This window comes from Podarcis gaigeae (genome assembly GCF_964106915.1).
Source record: "Podarcis gaigeae genome assembly, chromosome: 14".
Lineage (NCBI taxonomy): Eukaryota > Metazoa > Chordata > Lepidosauria > Squamata > Lacertidae > Podarcis > Podarcis gaigeae.
The window spans coordinates 8447566-8473348 of NC_139690.1; the positions used below are offsets into that span (position 1 = coordinate 8447566).

The window sequence follows — 25783 nt, forward strand, 5'->3', positions numbered from 1 at the left end:
AAATGAATAAATAAAATAAGTAAGATTCTCTCCCACTTTGGTTCCAGGCATAATGCAAAGTGCTGCTTCTGATCTTTAAAAAGACCTAAACAGGCTGGAACCAGAGCAACTGAAGGTTCTCTTGCTCCTGTGTAAACTGAGGTGAACATCTGACACACCACTTCAGGCACCATCACCTGCAGAGGTCAAATGCATGACTACTGGAGAGAGGACTTTTTCTGTGATCCTAGGAAAAGCCTGTCCTGTTTTCATGAAATTTCAGTGGGGAAGTTGATTTGTTTGGTTAGTTCATCTGCCGCTGACATTTCAACTGCTGCTCTTAATGTCATTGTTGATGGGCATGTCTTCCAGTTCTATTCATATAGTTTTAATGTTTTTTTAATGAAATTTTGCTAAGCCATCTTGAACTGCAACTATGGTTGAAAGGCAGTGCCCGGTTTATTATAATAAATCAATGCAGAAAAAGAAAATTGTAATAATGAAGGAAGATTTGGTATCTGAGGGGAATAAATATTTGATACACACACAAGCTAAGTTTGCCCTAGCAACTAGGAAGCCCAAAGAATTGGACATAAATTTGCCTTGCAAAATGGTGTACATTGTGCTGGGGACCCTCTATGGAGAAAGCAGATAGATACCACTTTTTATCCCTCTCAGGGACTCTAATTAAACTGAAAGCTGGAAGATTCGGGACAGAGAAAAGAAAGGACTTCACACAGCATACAGTTAGACTATGGAATTCTACAAGGGGCAATCATGGCCATCAACTTGGATGGCCTTAAAAGAGGATTGGACAAATTCTTGGAGGAGAAGCTACCAGTGGCTACTGGCCATGATACATATATATTTCTGAATACCAGTTGCTAGAAACAGCAGGATGAGATGGTGCTATTACACACAGGTCCTGCTTGCTGGCTTCCTAGATCAGGTAACTGGTTGGCCTCTGTGAGAACAGGATGCTGGACTACATGGGTCTAATCTACAGTAAACTGTCAGACCACTATCATCTCCTTGTGTGTCTTCTGCACCGTATTCAGAATGTTATCTCCCTGTACCTGCAACATTTTTCCTCCAGAAAACACACTGTACTACCACTTGTACTGATGCTAAAAAAACAACAACATTGCAAATAGGTGGGGCAGGAGGAAGTGACAGGTGGAGCCAACTCATTTTTGTTTTGCCCCCATCTTCATCTCGCTTGCCTAGTTCTGCAAGGGACAACACTGAGGCTGAAGAGGAAGCTGGCTGGCAAGCAGGCAGGGCTACCCCTGAAATGGATGAAAATAAGTAAGAAGGCAGGCAGGTGGCAGGTGGCTGAGTGCAGACCGAGGTTGACGGAGAAGCACCTCACCCACCCTAATGGAGCAGCCTCCACTGGCTATGGCACCATGGCCTCTCTGGTGCAAGCATTTGTAGAACAGCACCAGCAGCAATTTCCCTTCCACTCCTGGATCCAGCATGTTCTGCTAAAAAAATATATGTGCATCCCTATCTCTTGTCACACACAGAGAGACATTTGGCTTCTGTCCTTGCCATCGTCAATTATTTCTACCCACTTATCATTCCTTCCAGGTGCAACACAAAAATTAAAACGACATGTTTCTGCCCACAGATCTGAAGTAACACACTGGGAACATGAATTGGGGAAGAAGGTGGTAAATGTGTTGGAAAATGGCACAGTTAGCTGGTCTCATCCTCCAAGATGTTCAGCAGGACAGAGGGGAAAACACCCCTTGGGCCCACAACCTTTCCTGGTGCCTTCCTCTAATGTAGGCATAGGGAATCCCTGGCCCTCCAGATGTCACAGAGCTACTGCTTCTGTCAGACTCCTGTGTGTTTATCTTTCATTTTAGGCAATGCTAGTGATGTCTGAATGAGACCGAATGGGTGGTGGGAAACTCCAGGCAGCTCCAACTTCTAAGCTTTTGAACTCTGCTATTCATAGATACATGGGATGTGGGTGGCACTGTGGGTAAAACCTCAGTGCCTAGAACTTGCCAATCGTATGGTCGGCGGTTCGAATCCCCGCGGCGGGGTGAGCTCCCGTCATTCGGTCCCAGCTCCTGCCCACCTAGCAGTTCGAAAGCACCCCTAAGTGCAAGTAGATAAATAGGTACCGCTTTATAGCGGGAAGGTAAACGGCGTTTCCGTGCGCTGTGCTGGTGCTGGCTCGCCAGAGCAGCTTCGTCATGCTGGCCACGTGACCTGGAAGTGTCTTCGGACAGCGCTGGCTCCCGATCTCTTAAGCGAGATGAGCACGCAACCCCAGAGTCGGTCACGACTGGCCCGTACGGGCAGGGGTACCTTTACCTTTACCTTTAATTCATAGATACAAATTACGAGCCAACCAAGTTTTATTTTTAAAACCTATCAGAGAACAAGGAAGCATGAACCACTAAACAGCAGATAATAATTTTGGACCTTGGTAGGTGGTGCATAGGGAATATAGGAAGTTACAATCCACAGAGAGAGAGTGATTATCTGTCCACCTTCCTCACAGCTGCCTACTCTGATGGGCAGTAGCTCTTAGGGGCTTCTGGCTGAGAGAGGTCTTTCCCATCAATTACTACTCTATCCTGTTGAGCTGGAGATACCAGGGGTTGAAGCTGAGACCTTCTGCATGCAGAGCTCCACGGCACAAAGGTCCCTCCCCAGAAGATGTGAGAGGGGAAAAATCAACCGGTCACAGAGTGCCCAGTTATACCAAACTACAAAGAGCCCCCACCCCAACTCACAGTCCCCCAAAATAGGAAGTCACAACAAACTCAACACCAAAACTCAGAAAAAGTCAACTCAGAGCCAAACCCCACAGACTGACCTAAAAATGTACCTATTCAACAACACATTGTGGCATGAAGCAATCATAGCCAAAAAGCGGAGGACAAAATACAGACACAAAAAAAGTATTGTATCCACACACACCCCTCCCCCCCTGGAATAATGTGTGCCCTTCTCAGGACACTCCAAACATCACCAATATCCCCCCCAAATAGCCATCAGAATGCAATGGCTAATTTGCTAGTGTAATTTATATGAACAGGAGCTGGCATGATGATTCTGCTTTTCTGCATGCATCCATACAGTTTTCATGGGTCTTCTTGCTTGTACACAATCAAATTCTGCTGATCGCACATGACAAAGGTGTTTCTTAGTATCCAAGGGGGTGTACACACCTTACATTTAAAGCACAATTAAAGCACATGACTCCCCCCCCCCACGAATTCTGGGAACTGCAGCTGACCTATCACAGAACAATTCCCAGCACCCTTAACTAACTTGCCCAAATGCTCCTTCGCTTGTAGGGTAAAGCTGGGTGTTTGAACACACACACACACACACACACACACACACACACACACACACACACACTGCAACTGTCCACAAGGCAGAGTAGCTTACCTTCTCCTGATACTGCCGACGCGAGGAGTCCAAAGACTGGATGAGGGCTGTGGCGTGGCCGATGAACATGGCATAGCAGGTGGCCCCGACAATCATGCTCAGCATAGTGAGCCAAACGTCGGACATGCCCACTGGGGCTTGCTGCCCATAGCCGATACACAGCATGTGGCTCATAGCCTTGAACAGCGCATAGGAATATTGCTTCCCCCAGGAGTCATTCTAAAGAGACAGACAGACAAGAGTTACAAGACACGAGGAGGACAAAGCCTGCGAGGACTTTGCAAAACAGATCTGCACATACAGTTGCACACTGGATCCCAAACACCTTGCGAGTCGAACATTTTGGCTCCCAAGCACTGCAAACCCCGAAATGAGTGTTCTGGTTTGCAAACGTTTTTTGGAACCCAAACGTCTAACGTGGCTTCTGATTGGCTGCAGGAGCTTCCTGCAGCCAATCAGAAGTCACGCCTTGGTTTCTGAATGTTTTGGAAGTCAAACGGACTTCTGGAATGGATTCCGTTCGACATGCCAACTCTGTGGTGGTGCTATTATTATTATTTGATTGATTTTGCTCAGCATACGTGGCAGCACAGGTCTAGATATGCCACTGCTAGTAAAATGCTCACCAATCCCTTTGGTGCTTGAAAGGACTTTACTGGAAACTGGCAAGGGGCACCTTTGGGCAACTGCCAGGGCCCCTGCACCTGGCAGAGTCCTGGCCTGGCACTCCAAGCAGTGCACCTGACCTAGAATTGCTTTGTGTGAAAATAAAAGAGTGGGCAGACCCTGTCAAGCAGCACTGCTTAGAATTCTGCCTTTGAAGGCAAGTGAGCTCTCCAGGGTCCACAGAGACAGGACCTGCTCAAATCAGGAACTGGTCATGAAGAAAATCCCCCCTTTGGAAACAGAGCAGTATTTGGAGATGATTAGCACCTTTTGCATCCTAAAAAGGGCAGGCTTTTACACAGAAGATAGGCACAAACAAATATTCCCCCACAGACAATTATGCAGACATATATGCACATAGATGATCCAATGACATGCAGCTTGACCATGTGCCAAGAATCTTGTGCACCCTATTTTATACCGCCAGTTGCCAAATTTACTGTGCAGATGTTACACCATTGATTGCAAAATCCATTTCACACTATTTTACAAAGCTATTTCCGACTTGGGAGGAGAGGGGGTTGCGGGCTAATCCCTCCCACACACATGCGGGGGCCGGCCTTTGCCCCCGCGTGAACAGGGAATCCCTGGGCATGTCTCCGACCCGCCAATCAGCGGGTCGGGGAGGTGGGGCCTAGCCTATTTAAGGCCAGGCATGCCCGGGGACGGCCCTTTCCCCCTTTCCAGCCATGAGGTTTTTCCATCCCTCCCACCCTTAGGTTAGGCTAGCTATGACCTTGCTATGGACTTCGGTTGGTCGCTGCAAGGGGCCTGGTAGGATTTTTTCCAACTTGGCGCATTTTGAGCCTTTTGGTTTTTTTGCCTACCTCGTAGCAAATGTCACAACTTCTGCGGTAATGGCGGTTAGGCATTGGCAGGGATTAATTGTTATGCAAATGAATGGGGGGGAGGAAGCACCATCACCTTCCCCCCAATGAAAGGGGTAGTCCGGTAGGGGACTCCGGGGGGCGTTGCCTTGTCCGAAACCTAGGGAGGTAAGGGCCTCCGGCACGCCCCCGAGCGGTGACACCCGCAGGATCCTAGTTGGCGTACTTCAACAGGACTCCCATGGCTTGTGGACAACCCTTCCCGGTCCCCATGCCGGGTAGTCGATAGGAGCCAATGCCTAAAGCCAATACCTTACAATTCTGTAATCAATAAAGTTGTGGCCTTTTTATGCCCATTAACCTTAAATAATGTGTCCAGTGTCTTCATTTCACATGGGGGAGGGGACTTGTCACGCAACATCTATTGCACACTATTCTGAACCATCTGTTTGCAAAATCCATTTCACGCTGCTTTACACAGCCTATTGCAAAATCTATTGCACTCTGTCAACATGCCTTTCCAAAACAGGTAGGTACCTCTTCCAGAAGATTTCCCTGCATTAAACGGTGTTGCTTTCATTCAAACAGCCTCATGAAAACATGAGCACACCTTCTCATTCAGCAAAGGGCATCTGCTAAACTTCCAGCACTTTCTAACAGTATCATCTGCACCCCCTCACATCTCATGTTGGGGTATTTTCCCTGAAACCCATATAAAATGTAGACTTTTTAAACCTTCCCCTGTGTTAACCACCTTTCCCACCCCACATAATGAGAACGACGAAAGGGTGTGGTCGTTGATTATGCTGGTCTCCCTGTTCTGCTTTTGTATTCCTAATTAATTCACCTGATAAAATAATGATAAATGAATCAACCTTCCCTTCTGAAACACGGAATGGCACCCCTGATACAGAGATAAGTATGCAGCAGATAAATTGTGGTAATCACACCAGAGCTTGAAACCCGGCCAACTAGGGGTTCTTAAAACAATCAGTTGCTGGCTTTTACAAGTAGCAATACTTACTTTTAACAGTACATTGCAATCACCAGCCCACCTTTAAAACCCTCCTTGAATAAGCACAATTCCTAGGAGTGTGCCGAATATTCTCAAATTTCAATTGCAGGGTCAGAAACAGAAATTTTGGCAGGATAAAGATTGTCTCCCCAGAAACACTTATTTTATTTTATTTTTTAAAAAATCCGTTTGCTGCTATTGTTCCATTTGTGTACAATAGTTTCGGCATTACCACCCCCCCAAAAAACCCCTCCTACTTCTTCATTCTGATTTAGTCAGTCACATTGGTGAGCATCCAGTCAGGGATTATGTAGCAAAAAGATATGTTCTGTATTCAAATCCTGCCATGTAACAACATCACTGGGGGCAACTAAGAGTGAAGGCAGGGCTTCCTGGAGGAATCACATGGATCATAGGAGTCAACTCCTAGGGGTCGAGGTCCCTTTGCCCCCCCCTAAAATATTTAAGGGGGCCGGGACTTCCCAAAGTTAATGGGCACTATGTTTACTACCCCTAGCCGATGGGGAAATGGGCCTACAGGACCTATAAATTCATGAGGGATAAGGCTATCAGTGACTACTAATCCTGATGGCAAAGCTTCTGAAAGCCAGTTGCTGGAAGCTGCAGAAGGACACCGTGCTGCTGTGCTCAGGTCTAGTTTGTGTGATTCCATGGGAATTTGGTTGGCCCCTGTGAGAACAGGATGCTGGAGTTGATGGCCCACTGGCCTGATCCTGCAAGCCTCTTCTGATGTTCTCATGACCTGCTAAGCCCAACTGAAGACTTGGGGCCCTTTTTCCCCACTGCAGCTCTCAGCGTTGTGGGAAGTGCTCCTGTGCCATGTAATAATAATAATAATAATAATAATAATAATAATAATAATTATTATTATTATTATTTTTATTTATACCCCACCCTCCCCGGCCAGAGCCAGGCTCAGGGTGGCTAACACCAGTAAAATTACAGAAAAAACAAAATAGGGGGGGGGGCAATTTAAAATATTGGTTAAAATGCAATTTAATATGCAGCCTCATTTTAAAAGTAGCCCATAGATCAAAACCATAAGGGGAGGGAAACATAAGGGTCAGACCAAAGGCCAGGCGGAACAGCTCTGTCTAGCAGGCCCTGTGGAAAGATGTCAAGTCCCACAGGGCCCTAGTGTCTTGTGACAGAGTGTTCCACCAAGTCGGGGCCAGTACTAAAAAGGCCCTGGCCCTAGTTGAGACCAATCTAACCACCTTGCGACTTGGGACCTCCAAAATGTTGTCATTTGTGGACCTTAAGGTCCTCTGCGGGGCATACCAGGAGAGGTGGTCCAGTAGGTATGTGGGTCCTAAGAATTTGCTTCTCAAATCAAAACGGAGCAGGATGGAATGGCAGGATCCACTGCTCTGTGCCCCCGAGGCCTCCTCTTTCTCTCTGGCATCAGTGGAAAGTTACCGAGATGTCACCCCAGCCATTGGCCATGCCATCGTGTCACCTTGCAACATCAGTCAGGTTCAAGCAAGGTTTGGTCCCTTGGAGAATGGCAAGTGCCATTCAGGCAGGACAGCAAACAGATCAAGTGCTGGCATTGAGTTACCCTGTGAACAGCCTGTTCTGATAGGCACCATTGTTCCAAATCGTTGAATGGGCAAACCAACAAAAGGGCCACACACACACAAACTCGAGAGCTTCACAAAGAGACACCTGTCCTTTGGCGCCAACCTGTCTAGGCTAAGTTTGCTAACAATGGGGATGGCATAGGGGAGAAACCCAGGCTTGCTCTCCAATGCCACTGGGATCCTTTGGTTACCACCTCTGAAACCCTTATCAGTTCCCATCTCCAAGTGTCCTACTAAAGAGAAAAGGGCTGGAATGGAGCCATCTTGAGACCAGGGCATCCCATTGCACAGCTAAGGGCAGTTAAGATTCTGATGGGGTCTGAAAGCCAAAAGTCTAGATCCCTTGCAAAGCCCTGGTGCCTTTGGGCAGAGAAGGGCTGCTCTCTCCAGGCCACCCACCACCAGCAAAGGAGAAATCCAGTAAGAATGAGCGTGTTTGAAAAGAAAGGCACCAAGACTTAAACGTGTGAGGAAGTTGAGTCAGGTTCTCGGACCTCTTTGCTTGCATCCCCTAAGCCCAGACATGTGGAACAGAGATGGAGAACCCTTTCAACTTTGGGGACTGCCTTCCCTCCTGGCCAACCTTCCAGGGGTCACATGACAGCTGTGGTCATGGCCAGAAGCAAATGTGGGCGGAGCAACGAAAGTCATTTGTACCACTGTGCACCAGGCTAGTTTCCACACACACTTGTAGGCAACTCTCTTTTCTCCACCCAGACAACCAAAAGAAATTATCAGAATTCAGGGACACATTACATCCAGGTAAAAGAAACTCAAGGAGGGTGTGTAGCAGGGCAAGTAGACCGTGTGGCTGAGGAGAAGGTGTGAACTGATCCTGAGGACCACATTGAGAGGCTTAGAGGGCCACATTTGAGAGCTGGGACTGAGGTTTCCCACTCCTGACGTAGATGACTCAGAGTCACCCATCAGATGGCTGTTCAGAGGCGATCTCCTCTTCAGCCATGGCTGCATGCAACTGCATCCTTGAAAAGGAAGGGCTGTATCCTTATGTGACCCAGCCTCACTGGATTTTATTTGTGCATCTGTTTATTTCTATTACACTCTTAATCCGGCCTATCCTCCATTGAACTGAAGGCAGCACACATGGTATCCCCGTTTTAACCTCACAACGAGCCTCTCAGGGAGGCCACACTGAAAAATAGCAACAGGTCCAATGTCACCCCGTACGACCTGTTTATCGAGCGTTCATTCCGATTTGCTTGCAGGGAGGTTAGATGACCTTGCATTAAAACAAGGCTATCCCATGCTTCCCAGCTGATTTTACCCACCTCTTTCCCCATCTTGAGAAGTCTTATGTATTGGGGGAGCAGGTTTGTTGCACAAGACCTCCCCAGTCAATGTTAATTGTGCAACCTGGATTTGCCAGCATGCGATCAAAACCCACCAGAAAACAGTGACAGTCCAGAAGTGCCCTCAGCAAAGCTTTGTCTGTGAGCAGGCATTTCAATTCAGGTCTCCCTGGTCTAAGCGCGCCACTCCTGCCACAGCACCAGAGCTGCATGCAAAGGTGGCAAAATGCTTCTGTTTTGTGTGCATCGTCCACAATGTGGATGTGGAGCGCTGATGGCACTTCAAAAATAGATCCCTATTTTAATGAACAGATTGTTCCTGCAGCATTATGACACATCTGTACTGCTGCTTTTATGTAGGAGAGGTGGCGGGTGAGTTCTGGCTTGGCGCCAGGGCAACGATTCCCAAGGGGAACCTTCCCTTCCTGTTAGGAGGTAAGAAGGAGACTCAAAGCTGCATTTCCCAGGGCAGTTGCTTGGCACTGGGCACTGCTGCTCAGAGGAGCTAGGGCAAGGGCTGTAGCTGGTGGAACAGTAAGTCCCTGACATCCCCAGCTAGAGCAGGGCTGAGAGACAGCACTATCTGAAACCTGGGAAAGCTGCTGCCAGCTGGGGCTTATACCAGCTTCTCCCAACCTGTTGGCTTCCGGATGGTTTTGACTACAACTTCTATCAGCCTCTGCCGGTACGACCAAGTTGGAATACTCTAGAACAGGGATGTCCAACAGGTCGATCACAATCTACTGGTAGATCCCTGGGAGGTTTTGGTAGATTGCGGTCGATCGCTGGGTCCCTTTCTTAGTGTTCGTAAAATCGAATCCAGCCTTATCCCCCTCCATTGTTGCAGAATGGAAGATGGAGTTTACTCAGTGAGGCTGTTTGTTTCCCAGCAATTTGTTGGTGAGTGGCTCTTTCTCCCCCAAAACCCTTAAAAACAGGGCTTTCCTCCTCCCTAAAAAAAGCTAATCAAAGTAGCCCTGTCCCCCTACTAAAAAACAACTTTGACCTGAAACACCCCCCCCAAAAAATGGGGGTAGATCACTGCCAGTTTTTAATTCTGTAAGTAGATTGCAGTCTCTTGGGAGTTGGCCACTCCTGCTCTAGAAGAAACTTGTAAAGGGCCCTGAACAAGTTGCTAGGCAACGAAAAATTTCCCCAGCAACAGGTGCTCTTATCAGGGCACACAATCAACTAAGCCTGGGTCAGTGTAAATGAGCACGTGGATGAGTCAGCATTAGGTCTTTGGCTAAAAAGGGGGAAAAACTGTTGTTTCTTCATTTGCTTTTGTTTTCTGTTTATTAATGACCAGTGTAAAGTTTTGTAAATAATAAAGGCTCTGAGAAACAGAAGCCAATGGCGTTTATTTCTGTATTGGGGATTTCACAAAGAGATAGCTGGAATGCTGCTGATGTTGATGTAAATAAGTTAAAGATGCAGGGAAACTTTTCTGTAAAAAGAACTCTGCTGCAGAAAGAAAAGAAAAGCCAAGAGTAGATGTCAATGGTCAGGGATGATGGGAATTGTAGCTTGATAATGTACAGAAGGCAGTGGCGGCTGATTCCCATTGGGGCTGGTGGAGCTGAAAGCAGAGATCCCAGCAGTAGGTGGAGCAGAGCCAATGGCAGACAGAACCAGCGAATGTTACTTTTGTCCCCATCCTCCACCTTGCTGAGGTCTACAAGGGCAACGCTGAGGCTAAGAAGAAGAAAGCTAAGAGCCCTAGCCACCTTCTGGGCTGGTTATATGAAGAAGGCAGGTGGGCAGTACTGAGACTGGTGGGGCAGGACCCATTTGTCCTGATGGACCAGCCGCCACTGATGGAGCCCATGTTAGGCAAGGCTGGTGTGGACCATACCAAGCTAGACAGATTGATGGTTTGCCTTGATAGAAGGCCACTTTCTATGGTGCTGGGTCACCCTGTTTTCTGCTTCCTGCCATAGCAGGGCCCTAGTGTTGGTGTTTCAAATTCTTATCATCTCATTGACATCTTTATTATGGCTACATTTACTCCTGCTATAAGGCAGTTAGCAATCAGGCCCTCCTTTGTGTTGCAATCGCTGTCCGAAGCCTGACAGCGATGTGTCAATTCATCCATTCAGATGTTCCAATTCACCAATTTGCCACTGGTCAGGCCTGGGCTATACCCAGGGATGCTGGGATGCTGCCTGGTTTGGAGTGACAGCCAAACAGATGAAGGACAGGCCGCTCTTTGGTTACACTATTCCATCCAGATGGTGAACATCTAGCCTCAAACCAGGGGCAGCTAACCTGGTGCTCTCCAGGGGCTGCTGGGACACAACAGAGAGAGCCAGTGTGGTGTAGTGGTTAAGAGCGGTAGACTCGTAATCTAGTGAACAGGGTTCAATTCCCCGCTCCTCCACATGCAGCTGCTGGGTGACCTTGGACTAGTCACACTTCTCTGAAGTCTCTCAGCCCCACTCACCTCACAGAGTGTTTGTTGTGGGGGAGGAAGGGAAAGGAGAATGTTAGCCGCTTTGAGACTCCTTCGGGTAGTGATAAAGCAGGATATCAAATCCAAATTCAAACTCCCATAACTGGCTCTACTGGAGTCCAACAACAAGTGGAGGGTAATAGGTTAGGCACTCCCACCTGAAATGGTTGGGGATCAAGATGTCTGCAGCACAGCACCAGAAGGGGAAAAGATAGACTCTAATAAAATAGACTCCTCGCAACGGAGCAAAGCTCAAATAAAACTAATATCCAAGGTTGGGCAGGAAGCAAGGCTTCTGGGAGATCAGGTAAATGAGGTGAAAGACCGTCTTTCTTATGTCCTCAGGGCTCTGCTATGAATGGACAAATCACTCTGTTTCCACCTCATGTCACATTTAGATGTGTTACTCATGCGTCCATTTCATCACATTTCTGCATTAATCTGAGACTTCACATTAGCCTGAGATTCTGCTTTGAAATATGTATCAAAAGGTGTGTTTCTAAATGCATGGTTGTTGCTTTTTCAAAGTACACACTTACAAATGCATTTTGATGGATGGAGTTTTAGCCGAGAACTGCATTTTGGAAACGTGAAAGCTGGCGAATAGCTAAAATTCTCATCTGAACTTTAGTCTCAGAGGTAAGGTATCAGAGTTTGCAAAATCCAAAGTCCTTAAAACACTCCCTGGTCTCAGTATTAGACCTCTTGGTACAGGGCTGTATATAAATTCAATACATACATACATACATACATACATACACACATACATACATATATACATACAGACAGACTCTCCCTCCCTATATACCTAAACCTGCAAACAGTTGCCCCAGGACTGTAGCATCAAACAGAAGCACACTCTGGCCTTTGACATTAGCCAGGGGACTAAGAACCACTGGGGAGGCTGACCCCCTGTTTTCCAGGAAGAACATCCTACCACCGGGAAGAGGCACCTACCTGCTCCATTTGCTTTTGTTGTTTTTTCTTCCCTCCCCATTCCCCATTCTGAAAAGGGCCATAGCTCAGGGGCAGATCATCTGCCTTGCATGCAGAAGATTCCAGGTTCAATCCCCACTGGCGTCTCCAGGGAGGGCTGGAAGAGACCCCGGCCTGAAATCCTGGTGAGCTTCTACCAGTCAATGTAGTAGACAATACTGAAGTAGATGCACCTAATGGTCTGACTTGGTATAAGGCAGTTTCCTTTTGCATTCTGTTTATTAGAATGTGAACCTGCAAAGCATATATCTTTTAATATGTGCACGGAGCTTATAAAAGTTTTGGTGTTTTACAAGCAGCAGCAGTACTACCCAAACTGTCACAATAGTGAACGTTAGATGAAGATAACAATAGTTATCAGAATAATTTGGGATACATGGATTCCCCTCCTTCCATCATTATATTCTGTGGGTTTACCTTATTCTGTAAGCTTCCTCTTTTTGTTTCTTTCAAAAGCACATTTTATTCTTTCCTAGGGGGAATTTCCAAAAATTCTTAAATTGGAGCCTGTACAGAACCAACCACACCCTTCCGATATATCGGCTCATTGGCATCCTGCCGTTACAGATGTGTACGTATGTACATGTGTGTTGATAAAACACTTTTTTTGGAAAAGAAATATCTTTCTCCCCCCTCTCTTTATAATAGAACTTCGCTAGTTTCCCAATGAAAGTGAAAAATGGGAGTTTCAGGGTGGACAAGGAATAACTTCACATAGCATATATGAAATTCACTGCTGCAAGAAGTGGTGGCCAACAACTTGAAATGGCTTTAAAAAGAGATTAGCCAAATTCACAGGTGATGTGCTAAATCTATCAATGAATGCCAGTCATGATGGCTCTACATTAACTCCGTGGTTGAAGAAGAACAGAAGAAGAGCCTGTTGGGTCAGGCCAATGGCCCACGCTGTTCTCACGGCAGCCAGCCAGATGTCTGCAAGCAGGATCTGAGCGCAACAGCTCTCTGGCCACTTGTGATTCCCAGTACATTGCCTTAGCCATCCATGGAGGCAGAACACAGGCGCCATGGCTGGGAGCCATGCCTTTGAAGGCCAGTTGCTGCCCATCACCAGCAAGTCCGCTCTACTTTACTGTGGGGAGGAGTTGCAGTGGACCCCCGCCACATCAGTGACTGGCCAGCCAATCCGCTGGCTGGTGGGGGCATGGCCGGGGCTATTTAAGCTGAGGCCCGAGCCGGAGGGCTTCCTCTTGGCTCGCTTCCTCAATCTCCCTCCCTCCCTCCCTATTTTGCAGGTTTTAGTCATTGGCCTTGCTATGGACCATGGTTGGTTGCCGTTGAAGGGCCTGGTAGGAAATTTTCCACTTGGCAAAATGGCATGGGCCATTTGGTTTTCGCCTACCTCGTAGCAATCGTCACAACTTAGTTAGGTTGGTGGTTAGACATTGGTTGACCTTATGAGGGGGGAGGGGAGGTGTGGCCATCACCTGCCCCTCCAAGCTTAAGGGTATTCCATTAAAGGAATCCGGGGGTGTGGATCTTGTCCGAAGCCCGGGTTGGGGGCTAGGACCATGACACGACCCCGACGGGAACACCAGGGGGAGCTCGAGTTGGTCTGTATTGACGGGGCTCCCCCTTCTGGTGGTTTACCCTTACCGGACTCCCTGCACAATGGGCAGGAGTCAGATATAGTCGGGTCCATTCAATGCCTAAGCCAATACTGCTCACATTCTGTAATCAATAAAGTTGCAGCCAAAACTTGCCCAATAACATTAACCTAATATCTGTGTCCTTGTGTGAGTTATTCTTCAATGAGGGGGTGGTTTCAGCGTCTTGACACGCAAGACACGGTTTCTGCCATCCTGCCCTGCACAGGGGCTTCTCAGATGTATCTGAGTGGCTATCAAAGAAAATGGAAAGATGCTGTAGACAGTTCTTCGGCTGCTCTTTTGGCATGATTACATTAGGATTATTTTTATGCAGTATTTTACTGAGACACCTTCTGTGCCCTGGCTCATTGATGAAATGCCATGCAGAAGGAGCAACGTTTTGTGTGTGTATGTATGTGTGTGTGTGTGTGTGCAGGAGGAGGTGGGGACAGGGAGAATTAAAGCCAGATGTAAATGCATGCGCAGAGCTCTGTGCGAAATTTGAGGGTAAGGAATTAAAAACAGAACAATAGAAGACTCTGAATCTATCTGCTCCACTTTGGAAATATGTGCAGCTAGTTCACGACACCAAAATCAGAGAAAGGGTTTCATCGTATCAGAAACAGAAGTCTGTGCCTAGGATCTGAACCAGGATAGGAAAGGACTGTGGCTTAATGGCAGAGCACAGGTTTGCATACTGAGGGTCTCAAATTCAATTCCTGGTGTCACATGAGACCCTGGGAAGCTGCTACCAGTCAGAGCATGCAATATTAGGTTAGATGCAGAAACAGTCTGACCTCTTATAAAGACAGCTTCCTGTGCAGGAATAAATAAATAAATAAATAATATTGCAAAGGATTAGCTGTTTGGTGTGAGATGCTGAGTCCTCACTGCTGCTGCTGTGCAAACAGAGATGCTATTTGGCTTCTAGCTAACAGCGAGCCCCGAGTTTTCTGCTGTATAGGGCCTGGCACTAGGAATGTAAGCTGCCCTATACAGAGGAACACCACTGGTCCAGCTAACTCGGTGCTGTCTGGTTGACAGAAGCTATGCTGGGTTTCTGACGGTGAATCTTTCCCAACCCTACTTGGAGGTGCTGGTGATCAAAGCTGGGACCTCCTGAATGCAAAGCACTGAACTACAGGATGTCCCGCCTCCCTGGCTGCTCTTTGCAGGAAGTCAATATCATGGCACTCCCTGGAGAATCTGCTTCAAAAGCTGGTGTTTTCTCAAACAGCCCTTGTCCCTGCCGAGATCTCCATCCCGTCCTATCCCATCCCCCTAGAGCCAGGAATTAATCTGTAAAAATATTAAAATAATCAACACCCTCAAAAATTAGGATCCACAGGGGCCTGACAGGACTGGGCAGGGCTTGCTTGTGAGCACAAGAAAACTGAGAGCCTAGGGAATCTGAGGACCAGAATGAAACTCCTTGGCGTGCAACCCCTTTTATCAGGTTGAGCCAGGCAAGTATTTGCTTGCATTCAAGAGTTCTCCATGCTCAATGTGCATTTATTGTCCTTTGGCCCCAAGAGCATCAGTTGCTTCAAATCTCCACTCTCTCGTTTCTACTGTGCCACGTAAAGCACACTGTAAGCACATTGGAATGAAAAGAGGGAGACTTCAACATCTGTCTGCACATAGAGCTGGGGTAATCCATGTGGTCTCTTTCCGGATGTTCTGAACTACAACTCACATCATCCCCAGGCAACATGGCCAATGGAGAGGGACGGTGCCATGCAAGAATTCCTCCACAGTCCCATCAGTGACCCACAGCATCAGGGCAAGGACCTCAAGGTCAAAGTGGATGTGGATGTGTGGCATGACCTGTGTTTCCTGGTTTGCGGCCTCTTCAGGTATGTGCACCCTGGCTTAGTAACTGGACTGCTGAAAGGGTCCCCAGAAATTATCACCCCATCTGTACTTTACAGTTAAAGCACTATTGTAACACTTTACAATGGTGGCTCTTAAATTTTTGGTGTCACAGATCTCTTTTATGAAAGCTACACCAGGAAAATTCACATAAACATGTACAAAAGTTTGCACATAGATTATCTTATTGTACAGTATTAGGAAAGTTGCTTTCTTGTGATCAGTTCACAGACTCCACAAGAGTTCATGGACCACAGTTAAGAACCCCTGCATTAAACAGTAGTGGCTTCCCCCAAAGAATCCTTGGAAATGTAAATGTAAAGGTGGGGGCTGAGAGTTGTTAGGGGACCCCCATTGCCCTCCCAGAGCTGCAGTTCTCATAGTTGTGTAATAATCAATCCTTCTTCCCAGGAACCTATGGGAATTGTAGCTCTGTGAGGGGAATAGGGGTCCCCCAACATATCTCAACATCCTTAGCAAGAAACTACAGTTCCCACATATTTTGAGCAGGGGGAATAAGCCATTACTGTTTAAAGTGGTATGATACTGCTGTAAGTGGGTCCTCAAGGAGCATGAAGAGTCTGTGTATGCCGTTCTGAATTGCCAGTTCAGATCACTTCTTATTTGGCAAATTCACAGCTATAGTTCAAGAGCAAAACTCTACCTGCACAGAGCAAAAAGCATGCAAGTAACAAAAGATCACTCCCATCTGCAGCATCTTGTATCGTTTCCCCAAAATAACATTTGTATATCTAATATATTTTTCTCTAATATACCTGAATCTGGAAGAACATGAGCAAAGCAACATGTCTCTACCTAGCACAAAATCCCACCATGAATGACTAGAGGCCAGAAGCGGCTTGCTGGAAGGAGTGGAGCAGCCAGGCTAGCATTTGGCTTATCAAGAGTGGGGGAAGGTGGAGGGGGGAGCACAGGTTGGCACAGTGCCAGGAGCAGAGCCAATGCAGTGCTGCCGCCATTGTGTTTGCACCGCGCTGATCTCCCCACTGCCTCTCCTTCCTGGTGAGCAACAGTGACCCATCCGCCAGGAAGATAGCGTCATGCCTCTGCCCCATCCAGTGAGCCCTTCTGTGACATGCCCTATAGATTTTAAGTTGGGATGAGCAAACTGGGCTGATATTAGCTTAATGCAGCGGAAAACCTTCAGCCAAAAGCCATATATGCATCAGGGTAAACCCATAACACATTTGACGCTAGCTAACCCTCTTCAGGCATTCATTATCTGTGAAGAATGGGAGTTGGGGGGGGCAGTCCTCCATCCCACTGCATTAATTACCAATGGGTAATAAACGCAGGAGATAGGGCTAAAATCTCTCTGTATTACCAACACTGTCAATAATGCCTTGTCTACAGTCCCACATTTGGCTATGCAAATGAGCATCGAACAGGCCCTATAATCAACCTCTCTCTAAACTGCTTGCCTTGCAAACGTTTCTTAATATCCTTTAGAGGCTGGTCTCACTGTTTTGGGAGTATGAGTAGAGACACATCATTCCAAATCCTCTAATCATGTCTGAAGGGTGGCAGCAGCAGCAGCAGCAGCAGCAGCAGCGACTGAGCCTCCATTGCTCCGCAAAAGAGCTTTAGAGTAATCAACGGTGTCTCTTCTTGGCATGAACACAGGGAAGGTATTTGCAGATGCTTGGGAATAAATATGTTGCCAACAACACTGGCTCGAGAAGGAAAACTCCCACAAAAAAGTTCTGCAGAAATGCAGGATCCAAATGCTTGGACTAATTTGCAAAGCCCCAAACAACTTGAGCCTTAAGGGGTGGCTGATTCCTTATGCTCCACCTGGATTGCTGAGATCCTCTGATGAGGCACTTCTGGTGGTTCCCCACAGCCAGGAAGTTCAATTTTGGCCTTTACTAGGGATGGAGACTTTCATGTGGCAGGCCCTGACCTGTGGAAATCCCTAACCAGGACAGGAATAATCTACTTGTTCCTCAGCTATCTTCCAAATGTCTTCTGAAAACTCCATTGCTTAGACAGGCCTTTGCAACAGAGGTCCCGTCTTGGGCCAAATATATTTTTTGGGGATGGTGGGTCGCACGTGTGACGTTGCGCGCATGACATGCATCATGTACCTGTGATGTCACACACGTGTTGCATGTGTGTCTCCAAGAGGAGGCCTTGTCCAGTGCCATGTAGCTTCAATGGCTGTGACTCCTCCTCTCTCATGCTCAGGAGAGCCTGCCTTTGATGCTGTGCCATGCTCAGCTTGGTGATTCAGCCGCCTATGCCCCATCAATATTTTTTTTTGGGGGGGGGGCTGAGCCCCCTGCTAAGGAATATTGAGGGGGCTGATGACACCTCCACCCCTAGAATTGGCACACCTGCTTTGCAACGTTATTTTTCTTTTCTTTTGAACCAACCACTGTTTACTGGTGTTTTCGTTTTTGCTTTTGTCGATTTTATTATAATCTCAGCCCACTGAGAGTCTCAACGGCCAGAGAGAGAGACCTGAGGGGCCACATTTGACCCTCAGGCCTATTCCCACCCCTGGCCAAAGGACCAGCAAGATGTTCCTGCATCGTCAGTTCTCTTACTATTGAATCAGCTGCAGAAAGGAGGAAAGGAATATGTACATTTCCCCCTTTAGAGATTTCTGGCTGCTATTGTGACAAAAACTAAAACCAAAATACATCCCTAAAGCACCCCTCCTTTCCCATGTTCATGTTCTACATGTGTAGGCTCTGTTTGCGGGTTCTGGTGGAAATTTGGAGGCTGGGAGTTGAGTCAGTGGGCACAGTCTCATTCTCCTTCTCCCCCCACCCCACCCTGGTCCACAGTCCTTTTTCAATTTAGCTATGTCTGCTTCCTGATTTCAGAAGGTCTCCTTTCCCTGGGCAATGCCCACCCTGCCAGCCCTGACATGCAGGGGGGAAAGACAGAGCCCAGGATTGTGTCTTTGGAACGTTTCTGCTGCTAACCCTTCTCTCTCACTCTCAAAACCACGGCTCTTGCCATTTACAGGAGCTCCAAATAGCCTCTTCCCTCCAATAAGCTAACATGGAGGTATTTTTAGGCTGTGATCATGCCCTGATCTAGCCCATTCTTTTTTTAGATTACAAATTTAGATTCAACCTCTTTGTGTGTGCGTGTCTGTGTGTATCCAATGCTCTGATCACTTGGACACTTATCACCCTTCTTTGTTAGTTTTTGCCCTAGTTATTCTTATTTTACCTCCCTTATGCTACAGAACAGGGAGGGAGCACCTGTGGTTCTCCCAGTGCAATTAGACTCTAACTCATGTCAGCCCCAGCCCCAGTAAGGCCAATGGTCAGAGATGATGGGAGTTGTAGTCCTACAACATCTGAAGGGCCACAGGCTCCTCATCCCTGCTCTAAAGTTAGGGTTCTCCATGTGTGTGTAAGGTAGAGGTCCTTATGGGAACCGTGAGCAATTGCAAGGGGAGGGGAGGTCTTGACCTCAGCCTCTGCATGCCAACAACTCAACCCATATTTTGATTGGGTTTTGACACAGTGGGGTTGGACTTCTATGTACAATGCATAAATGGATTCCCCTTTACTGCAATAATTTAGGAGAGTCTAAATGTGGGGGTAGGGCACCCCAGTTTCTGCCACCAACCAGAGGAAGAAGAACCACGGGGCGGGGGGACTCCTTTCATCCAAGGAAGGAGGCGAGGGAAAAGGGGAAACCAGTTTGGCCCAGCCTACTAAGGCATAGAAGACACAGCTAATAGAAAGAACTTTGCTTATGTTGCCAGGTGACCTGAGGATGGAGGGCCAACTCTCAGCCCAGTTTACCTGAAAGAGCATCTCCACTCCCATCGTTCAGCACCAAGGGCCTTCTGGTGGTTTCCACACTGCAAGAAGCTACAGGGAACCAGGCAGAGGGCCTTCTGAGTAGTGGCACCCACCTTGTGGAATGCCCTCCCATCAGATGTCAAGGAGATGAGTAATTATATATCTTTTAGGGGAGATTTGAAGGCAGCCCTGTATAGGGAAGCTTTTTAAGGTTTAATGTTTTAGTATGTTTTTATATATGCTGGACATTGCCCAGAGTGGCTGGGGCAACCTAGTCAAATGGGCAGGCTACAATTGTTGTTGTTGTTGTTTCCACTTTGCACAGAGTGTCCAAGAAGATGAGATGCAGCCTGAGAAAATTCTCAAGTGTGCATGGCTGACTTCTTCAAACTAGGGGTGGAGCTTGCTGAGAGTGCCATGTCTGATGGGCTTCCAAATCCTGGATATGGACTTCCTGGGATTTCAGAATCAAGAGGAAGGAGGGCACTTAGCATCAAGGATACAAGGACCACTGGGTGGTTGTTAGCGCTTTTGTTTTTGTATTGCTGCAACCCATTGTAAGCTGCCTTGGGAACCATGTGACTGAAAGGCAGGGTCCAAGACTTTAAAACAAGTCGAGCTGAGATCAAGGCATGCAACAGCCCAAGTGAAGGAGCTACATTGCCGGTCAAAAGTGTGCTTCCCAGGCAGCCCAGAGGAACCCAGGCAGGCACAGACAACTTACCACCATGCGATTCAGTGAAACCCAACAGTCGTCAGGGAAGTCCTGGAGCATTGGCACCAGAAACTGGAGGCAGCCGTCCCAGTGACACAGCAGCAGCATCATGCCGATCAAGTTCACGATCCGCACCACGGCGCTTGCCAGGTCATAGGTCATGTGGAAGATCTAGGAGAGGCCAATGCGGAGGGAGGGGGAGAGGGTTACCAAACAAGTACCAAGAGACGCAAAATGCATGCGCTGGAGATGGGAGCAACACATGAGGCCATGCAACCCAAGATGGAGTCACCCTCTTTGCTTTCATCACATGAACGTTTAATGCCCTTTTTTAGCTCATAGTTGCCCTGCTTATTCTTACCTTACATCCCCTACGTTCTAGAGTCGGGATGGGGAACTTGTAGTTCTCCAAGTGTTGTTGGTCTTCAGCCCCAGTATAGCCAATGTCCAGGGGGGTAGTCCAACAACATTTTAAAGGCAATAGGTTCCCGCTCTTGCTTGAGAACTCAGAAGTTTTTGCAATTCCCAGAAGCCCCAGTTCCAGAATGACTAAGGGCTACTTCAGAAGATGGTGGATGTTTTTAAACGGAGTTTGAATGGCTACCTGCCAGAGATTCTTTAGCTGTGAATCTTGCAATGCAGGGCTTGGCCTAGATGAACCTTGGGGTCTCTTCCAACTCGGGAATTCTATGATTCTAACAATAATAATATAGTGACAATAATATATAGCCATATTTCTCAGTGCATGTGACCTCCCATAGCCGTGGTTCCAATTGCAGCAGAAGCAAACAGGGAAGCTACGAATAACTAATGAAGCAGACAACGAACGCAATCTGATGTTTCGCAATGCGATGCCTCTCTCCATTCATATTCCACCCACCTCCCCTGCCAAGCACTCCCCCCCCCCCCATAAGGGGGATTCATCTTCAATTCTCATGTGCAGCCTGGGTGTGCTTCACAGATCATCTCCCAACCTGTTAACACATTCTGGCTTTACTGCCTCCTGTGAGAGAATGAAGTGTTCATGAACAAGCAGAAATTCAAGAGGGGATGACAATGACTTCAAGATGAGTCAGGCAAAACGCATGACTCGGGATTCTAGATAAAACGCTCTCCTGGAATTCCTAGGAGCTAACATGCATGCATTCAAATTTGCACAGCTGTCCAAAATCTGTCCATTTGTCTGATTCAGGGGGGGGGGCGGGGGGGTGCCTAGTGGGTACTCACCTATTTATTGTATTCAGTTTTATTTATTAATGCATTTCTATCTCATCTTTCCCCTAAGGAGCTCAAGGTGGGGTGAATGGTCCCCCTTCTCCATTTCGCCCCCACAACAACCCTGATAGGTAGGTTAGACCATGGGTAGGCAAACTAAGGCCCGAGGGCCAGATCCGGCCCAATTGCCTTCTAAATCTGGTCCGCAGATAGTCCAGAAATCAGCGTGTTTTCACATGAGTAGAATGTGTGCTTTTATTTAAAATGCATCTCTGGGTTATTTGTGGGGCATCAGAATTCATTCATTCCCCCCCCCCAAAAAAAATAGTCTGGCCCCCCACAAGGTCTGAGGGACAGTGGAGCGGCCCCCTGCTGAAAAAGTTTGCTGACCCCTGGGTTAGACTGAGAGATGGCGACCAGCCAAAGGTCACCCAGTGAGCATCCTGGCTGAGTGAGGATTTGAACTCTGGTCTCCAAGGTCCTAGCCCAACACTCTAACCACTATGCCATGCTGCTGCTGATCTTGGAAGTTTCTATAACTTGTTTTATGCCCTCCATTGGTAACCATTCATATTTTGTCTGGTTAAGAAAAATAATATAAATATTTAGAAAATGTTTGGCTTATTTTTTAAATTTAAAATGACAGGATATACACAAGCACACATCATTTAAATAGATTATATCGGGCTCCAGAACACTTTGGATTTTTGATGTGTTTGTCTCTATTGCCTCTTGGCATTTGTGCTTAAGGCTCATGAGGAGCCACAATCTAAGGCTGCATAGATACTGTACACTGAAGGCAGAATTAAAGCACATGGCTTCTTCCAAAGAATGCTGAAAGCCATTGTCCCTCACAAAGCCCTCCCAGGAAAAGAGTCATTGGTAAATGTCAGGGACAACAGGATCCCTGTGTGTGCTCCTGTGGAACACCAGTTTTGTAGAGTACCATTTTTCTTCTATGGTGGACATTATTCTCTTTCCAGTCTAGCCTTAAACTGTTAAATTAGGCTAGTTGTATTAATATCATATGAATGTAAGAAGAGCCCTGGCCAATGACCTATGTAGTTACCAGGATACTACCAGCGGCTCCCAGCTGGTTGCCCAGTAAAATATAAAGACAAGGAAAAGTTTCTTACCGTCTTTTTTATTTCAATATTACAGAGAGAGGCTATTGGATAGTGGCATTGACGAGTGAATCTCCACCTCCCCCCGTCTCTCCCACTTCCTCATTCGTCATTCTCATTCATCACTTCTACAGGTGCTGCTCCATGCCCTCTGCCTTTGAGCTCTTTGCTCTCCTACTTTTATGGCTCGCCAGGTTCTGGGAGATGGAGGTTCTGGAGTGCTTTCTAAAGACACGGTGTCAGTCAGCTGCCATTCCAGTCTTGCCTCCTCCTCTCCCATTATTTCCCAGCTTTCCCCCTCATCTGCCTCTGAGCTGTGTCCTTCCTCAAAGCCCTGTTGTAAATCTACACTGTCTTCCTCTTCCTCCTCCCTGGAGGGGTCAGGATGGGGAGTTGGTCTCCACCATTCCTCCTCTGCCCAGTCCCTGACAGTAGTCCAGGATCTTCTGCCCCACCAACCTCAGTCTTTCCCCAGCCAGGACCTACCTGCCTGCCTTCTTACTTACAATCACTTTATCGGGTTGCCCTGCCTGTCACCTTCCTCCCCCTTAGTCCTAAATGTTGCTTATTGAAGAACTCAGTAGCAGGGGCAGGATGGAGGCAAGAGTAGAATCATAGAGTTGGAAGGGGAGCACAAGTAGAATGAGTTGGATCTGCCTGTCATAGACACCTTGTTGTTGTTGTTGTTGTTTAGTCATTTAGTCGTGTCCAACTCTTCGTGACCCCATGGACCAGAGCACACCAGGCACTCCTGTCTTCCACTGCCTCCCACAGTTTGATCAAACTCATGCTGGTAGCTTCGAGAACACTGTCCAACCATCTCGTCCTCTGTCGTCCCCTTCTCCTTGTGCCCTCAATCTTTCCCAGCATCAGGGTCTTTTCCAGGGAATTTTCTCTTCTCATGAGGTGGCCAAAGTATTGGAGCCTCAGCTTCAGGGTCTGTCCTTCCAGTGGGCACTCAGGGCTGATTTCCTTAAGAATGGATAGGTTTGATCTACTTGCAGTCCATGGGACTCTCAAGAGTCTCCTCCAGCACCATAATTCAAAAGCATCAATTCTTTGGTGATCAGCCTTCTTTATGGTCCAGCTCTCACTTCCATGCATCACTACTGGGAAAACCATAGCTTTAACTATATGGACCTTTGTGGGCAAGGTGCTGTCTCTGCTTTTTAAGATGCTGTCTAGGTTTGTCATTGCTTTTCTCCCAAGAAGCAGGAATCTTTTAATTTTGTGACTGCTGTCATGGAGCCTGGTGCTACCTACTGTTGGCCTCTCTGCCTTCTGCCCTACCAGTCCCAACAGCCACTGGCACCATTGCCTAGTTCACCTGTGACAACCTTCCTTAGCAAATAAGGCCCTGGCGCACAGTAGAGGCATTCATTCCTCTGCGACCCTTTCAAATATAAAGGAAATGGACTCCTCCTGTGATGCTTTTCCCTGTCTAGCCGAGGGAGAGCAAAGGGAGGCAGTGGAGGGGATTCCCAGGGTGTGACCCTGTTGCATCCTCTTGAGACAAGGGCATCCTGATTCGACAGCTGTGTTTCCCTGCCGTAAGCAAAGAGGGATGGCAGGAACCTCCTAGGCAGGCTGGATAACTAGCGGGGAAGAGACTCAAGCTGCCGAGCGTGTGGATGTATTGGGGAAACGTTGTTGATTTATTTACACAGACAACCCAGCTGGTCTCAAGCAGTTGCCAGGCAATCTCTTTGCTCAAGTGATTGGAATCCACAAGGCAAAAAGAGAGGAGCTCCTCCAGTTCACCTCTAATGACAGAGCAAGGCCACAGGGACTGGAGGCGGGAGAGAAATCCAGTCTAGTTGCGCTACAGTTTCACAAATCCCATGATCTAGAGTTAGGAGTGAGCAGTGAGGTGGCCAAGTTTGCTGATGGTACTATATTGTTCAAGCCAAGGGTTGTTAAAACAAAAAGGGCTTGCAAAGACCTCTGGAAGGACTTCTCCAAATTGAGGGAATGGGAAGTAAAATAGTGAATGCAATTGCATGTAAAGTGATATATGCTGAGGAGGGGGATCTTAATTTCAACTACAGTGGTACCTCGGGTTACATATGCTTCAGGTTACATACGCTTCAGGTTACAGACTCCGCTAAGCCAGAAATAGTACCTTGGGTTAAGAACTTTGGATCAGGATGAGAACAGAAATCGCACAGTAGCGCGGCAGCAGTGGGAGACCCCATTAGCTAAAGTGGTGCTTCAGGTTAAGAACAGTTTCAGGTTAAGAACGGACCTCCGGAACAAATTAAGTAACCAGAGGTAGCACTGTATATGCTCATGGGGTCTGAACTGGCAGTGACAGACCAGGAACAAGGTTTTAGGTTCACAGTATGTACCTCGAGGAAGGCATCCATGCAGTGTGCACCAGCTGTGAAAAAGGCAAATTCCATGCTAGGGATCATTAGGAAAATAACCTGCCATAATGTCATTACACAAATATATGGCGCAACTGCATTTGGAATACTGTGTGCAGTTCTGGCTGGCTCACGTCACAAGAGATGCTATAGAGTTGACAACAGTTCAGCAATCAAAAGGGGATAGAGCAAATCACCTATTGATTATAGAATAATAAAGTAGGAAGGGACTATCTAGTTCAGGGGTCAGCAACCTTTTTCAGCCAGGGGCCAGTCCACCGTCCCTCAGACCATGTGGGTGGCCGGACTATATTTTGAAGAAGAAAAATTATGAACAAATTCCTATGCCCCACAAATAACTCAGAGATGCATTTTAAATAAAAGCACACTTTCTACTCGTGTAAAAACACCAGGCAGGCCCAACAAATAACCCAGAGATGCATTTTAAATAAAAGGACACATTCTACTCATGTAAAAACACACTGATTCCTGGACCGTCCACAAGCCAGATTGAGAAGGCAATTGGGCCGCATCTGGCACCCGGGCCTTAGGTTGCCTACCCCTGATCCAGTTCAACCCCCTGCAAGCAGGAATCTTTCACTCCATGTGAGGCTCAAACCCAGGGCCCTCACATTCAGAGTCTCATGGCCCTACCAGCTGATCTATCCCTCAGGCTCTATGAGGAAAGGTTGCAAAATCTGGGGCTTTTAAGTTTAGAGATAAGCCGAGTAAGAGGTGATGTGAGAAATGTATATATTGTCTTTTCAGTTTGTTCCTGCAGAAGAGGAAAATGCTTTTATTAACCATAAAAATCATAGGGCTAT

The 25783-nt window shown here is 47.3% G+C and overlaps 1 protein-coding gene across 2 annotated transcripts in view; it reads right to left on the reverse strand.

Annotated features, from left to right (window-relative positions):
* HCN4 (hyperpolarization activated cyclic nucleotide gated potassium channel 4) overlaps positions 1-25783 on the reverse strand; it is a 132911-nt gene that overhangs the window by 22296 nt on the left and 84832 nt on the right. Inside the window, exons 3-4 of one of the 2 annotated variants that reach the window (XM_083712490.1) lie at positions 20264-20425; positions 3400-3618 (exon numbers count right to left, since the gene is read on the reverse strand). In XM_083712490.1, the coding sequence (XP_083568616.1) occupies positions 3400-3618; positions 20264-20425 (381 nt within the window). The remainder of the gene's footprint in view (positions 1-3399; positions 3619-20263; positions 20426-25783) is intronic. The other variant, XM_083712491.1, reaches the window with a different exon arrangement.